We start from the raw sequence: 4788 nt of genomic DNA on the forward strand, positions 1-4788 counted from the left end.
TATGCATCTAGAACTAACGGTTGCGAAAATAGGGGTCTTACGGGTTGAAACGGAACACCCTGTAATGTGACAGTTCGAAGCTATCACTTGGCGATAAAATGCGGTATGTTAAAGTGAGTCATTCGAAGTAACTTAGAGGTCTAGTCTCTGCCCAATACGTAAAAATTTAACGCATGCAACGCCCACCCGTGACGTCACTTTTACGTACGCAACAAAACTCGCTAGTCTCTGCCCATTCTTACCGGACGAAAAAGGCAGCTGCCAAAATGCGAACGTACGGTAAATCTACGCCATGATTTTTGTGGCGTAAACCTTTCCTGCGTACGTAAAACGTCAAAACAAAGATGGGTGCCGCAATCGCTGCTTTAAATTCCCAACAACAAGAAGCTCAACGCTTAGAAAGGGTTGAAAGGAAAGTTTTTAAGGATCCGGACAATGCTTTCGATATTTCGGACAGGAAGTTCATAAAAATTTTCAGATTATCAAAGAATACCGTTATGAACCTAACGGATGACATCGAACATTGTTTTCCGCCTGGAGGAATTCCACCTCATTTGCGAGTGAGTACCTTCTTATATTTTGATAATGTATATTTATTGCTAAGAGTGTAGCAGAATGTGTTTAATGTGTAAATGTACTGTGATTTTAATTTTTGAGAGCCAGCACGAAAATATTTTGAACCACAAGTTGTGAGAAATATTAGTGTTGGTACACATTTACAAAATGTATTAAACTATCTCATGTTTCACAAAATGATAATCTGCTGCTATTAGGAATATTTTGCTATTTAATTACAGTCATACACCGATTTGACAAACCTCTATTTAACGAATTTCGTGAATTTTTCTTTTTCCCCGACTAAAATGAAGGCAAAAACCCTTAATTACCGAATAATAAAACTCAAATTAGCAAAATATTTTAACAGCCGATTTTTTTTTTTTTTTGTTTATCTGAGTTAGGAAATATTAGATTGTTTTCCAAACGATATATATCCATATTGTCCGAAGCAGAATCAGACTTTTCTTGGAGTCTGCAATTTTTGACAGCTGAGGGGGCAACCAATGAATAGCGATTCTGATTCAGAAAGCGATAAGACTCCCATTAAAACTTACTTTTTCAAATGCTTTACATGGCCTGGAAACTAAAATCAGATCGCATGCAGCAGGCTGTAAATGACACATATTTCCTCTTCTCCATAAAGTCAAAAGAGAATATTTCGAGTCAAGTATCAAGGAAATTGTCAAATATCTATTACTTGGTACTTAAAAATTTCAAATTAGAGTGTAATAAGTCGCGGAATGCTGGGAAAAAAGTACACTTTCTAATTATGGATATTTTTGCACAGTTGCTTTTGAGGGGTTTTAGATAAGAAGGTAAGTACAGATTTTTGTTAGTTTTTTTTCACATCCCCGATATTATGAACAACCCCGATTTACCGTATAAAAGTTTCGATCCCAATGAATTCATTAAATCGGGGTCCCACTGTATCATATTGATAGATAAGGGATGAGGTATTAGAAATAAATTTCTAGTTAGAATTTGCCCTTTGTTTTCTTTGGCTTTTGAAAACTTTCTTTTAACTCAGTAAAGAACTTGTTAATTCTCCATCTGTGCAGTTTTTTTTATATTATCATTGTGTGTTTTGCATCAAGAGGTAATAAAACAAATTTATTTTTTAGGTTCTTGCAGCTTTACGATTTTATGGGACTGGATCGTATCAGGAATCTGTGGCCGGTGATGAGTACATACGTCTCAGTCAAAAGTCGGTCAGCAGGTGCATCCACGATGTGTCATCGGCTATAAGCAGTGAAGTCATGCCAAGGCAAATTAGATTCCCAAGCACGGAAGAGCAGGAGCAGATAAAGCGAAGGGTTTATCTAAAGCACAATTTTCCTGGCGTGATTGGCACTATAGATTGCACTCATGTAAGAATAGTTGCACCTGCTGAAGACTCAACCGAGATCCGGCAAATGAGTTTTTTTAGCAGGAAAGGCTTCCACTCGCTCAATGTTCAACTGGTAAGCATTTATCCTAATTCCTAACATACTTTAAAACTTTTTTAGAATATTGTTTTTGGTTCATTTACTTACGTTTTGAATTTAAATTCAATTAAAATGCAACTTACAGCATAAAGCTAAGTTTATTTTCAAAACTGCCTTCTGAATGCTTTTTTTTTTGAAACAAACATTAAGATTGCACAATGTAACTACAGTCAAACCTCATTTACACGAACTCGACGGGGACGCCAAAATATGTTAACCGAATTTCGCGCTAACCAATTTCCACGTTTAGCAGATTTTGTGTAAGGAGAAGTTTTTTTTTGTTTTTGTGTTAAATCCTCTTTGTGCTAAGCAATTGATTTAACACTTATTGCCTCTGCTTTTCTGGAAAGCTCTTTCATAGAATTCCATCCCTTATCCAAGGGAGTCAGCCACCATGACATGTTTATGAAAATGTTGCTTATAATTTGTGATCAGGGACTTTTTATCTTTAACTGACCTGACTGATAAGAAGCTTTTTCTCTTTTTTTTTCAAAAATAATGGATCACTAGGTATTCAAATAAAATTACTGATTTTATTATATACTTTGCAAAAAAAGAAATAGAAAAGAAAATTTATTTACAGGGATATTCATAATATTAATGTTAACATAAGTAAGTATGATGCAGGTAAATAATGGAACCTCAGTAAGTTAATGTTCGCTTTAGTAGACATGTTTTCATATTCCCTCAGGGTGTGGAGTTGTCAAGGTTTCACTGTAGACTTAAATAATGATTAGTATTTAAAACTTTATCCCTATTAATAAGCTGTTAAATGCAATTTTATTATTCTTTCTTAAATATTTTGAAATTCATATTTTAAAACGATTTGGGTGGGAGGTCGGCTTTTAAATTGGCGACTTGAATGAAGGATATCCTTATAAACCTTTATTAGCAGAGTTCAAACCCCAAAATCAAATCTAAACTTACCTTAGTTCAGCTTTGAAGTTGATTTGTTAACTTTATTTACTATTAAATTTTTTTGACTACTATTATTCATGTCTGTGTTTGACAAAGATCAAAAAGCGTGTACCTCCCAAGACAGAGTAAGTACGATATAAATTGAACAAAAAAATATTTATGTATTTTGGACTTATAGCCCAACATGTGAGTTTAGGCAAAAGATGCAACTTTAAAAGTTAAAGTAAATACTAAAACTTGCCTTGTTTTAAATAGATGAAGTTTTGCATGTATTTTTCTTTGAAGGGGAGCAAACATTCATAATTTCCAATGGTATGTCCTTTAGTAAGAATCATGTTTTTATTCCACAATGTACACACATATATTATATCTGTATGTGTGTGTGTTTGTTGCAGTGAATATATTTCTTAATTATTTTTATATGTTGTTATATAGATCGCAGATGACTCTTTATTGATCCGCTCTGCGAATGCCAGATACCCGGGGAGTGTCCACGATTCATTCATTTGGAAAAACTGCATTGTGAGGTCCCACTTAACCAGTTTAAGGAATCAAGGGCGTAGAAATTTTTGGTTGCTTGGTAAGTATTTGACTCAGGAACACTGAAAATTGCTTCAATGTTCTTTCATAAACAGTGAATAAAATTGAATTCATCAGCAATTTAATCTATAAAAATAAATCTATAAATACTTAGATCTTAAATGATAAAAATAAAAGAAGAAATTTCAAGAAATCATTGCATTTCAAAAAATTATTAATGAGATTATCTTGTAGTATAAAAGTAATTTTTTAAATACAAGTTTTTGATGGTTTTATACCTGAGTTTGTTAGAATTTTTTACACAACTACATTTCTTTACTAATAGTTTGCACTTGTTTAAAGATAAGCAACAAATTAAAGACCTTTTAATAATGTGTAGAATAAAGCATTAAGTTAGTAAATTATTTCATGTAGAATTCAATTTTCCGGACGTTGAGAAAATTTGAAATTTAAAAAAAAGTTTTGCATTTTTAAAATTTAAAGCCATTAAATTCTCCCCCCCCCTCCCGCGAATGATTGATTTTTTGTTCCATAAAGAGTACATTTGTTTTTTAGAATTTAATTATTTTAATCAAATCATTATCTCATAGGTGATTCCGGCTATCCACTCGAACCCTGGCTCCTCACCCCACATGCAAATCCAGATGAAAACAGCAGAGAAGAACGATTCAACCGTCGTTTTTGCACCATAAGATCTGGTGTGGAAAGATGTAACGGTGTTCTCAAAGGACGCTTTCGTTGTTTGATAAAAGACAGAGCCCTCCACTACGAACCTGAGGTTGCTGCAAATATTGTTTATGCATGTGCAACATTGCATAATATATGCATTAGGCAAAAAATACCTCTGCTAGATCCCGAGCAACCTGATGATAGAAGGGAAGAGGAAGATGATAAGCCTGAGCCTGATGACAGTGCATATGCAGCCTCTCTATTCAATATTGGCAAAAAAATTAGGGATAGCATTACCTTACGTTTTTAATCTTTTTTAAGTTTTCATTTTTTAATTTCATTTGTTTAAATAAAAAAACTTTGCTCTCTCTATTTTTCATTTCATCTATAATTAGCATGTGAAATAGCCAAATATTTTATTATTTTCAATTTATATTTTGTTTTTGCACATATTTTGGGAATTTGTATTCTGTATGTGTAATAGCCTCTTGCTTGTTGTATTAAAATGTATTTTTTCATTCATTTTACTTTGATTTTTTAATCAGTATGAGTGGAGAGTTCCAATCTTCAGTCATAAAGGAGACTGTACAAATCATTTCTGTGAAGCATTCTATTTATA

General features: G+C 33.1%; 1 protein-coding gene across 1 annotated transcript; it reads left to right on the plus strand.

Moving 5' to 3' along the window:
* Positions 1-344: 344 nt before the first annotated feature.
* Positions 345-4479, plus strand: LOC129232515 (putative nuclease HARBI1). Its single transcript, XM_054866654.1, has 4 exons — positions 345-560; positions 1680-2018; positions 3396-3540; positions 4091-4479. The coding sequence occupies exons 1-4, from the start codon at positions 345-347 to the stop codon at positions 4477-4479; spliced, it is 1089 nt and encodes a 362-aa protein (XP_054722629.1).
* Positions 4480-4788: the final 309 nt, after the last annotated feature.

Source organism: Uloborus diversus, unplaced genomic scaffold (assembly GCF_026930045.1).
Source record: "Uloborus diversus isolate 005 unplaced genomic scaffold, Udiv.v.3.1 scaffold_1226, whole genome shotgun sequence".
Taxonomy (NCBI): Eukaryota; Metazoa; Arthropoda; class Arachnida; order Araneae; family Uloboridae; genus Uloborus; species Uloborus diversus.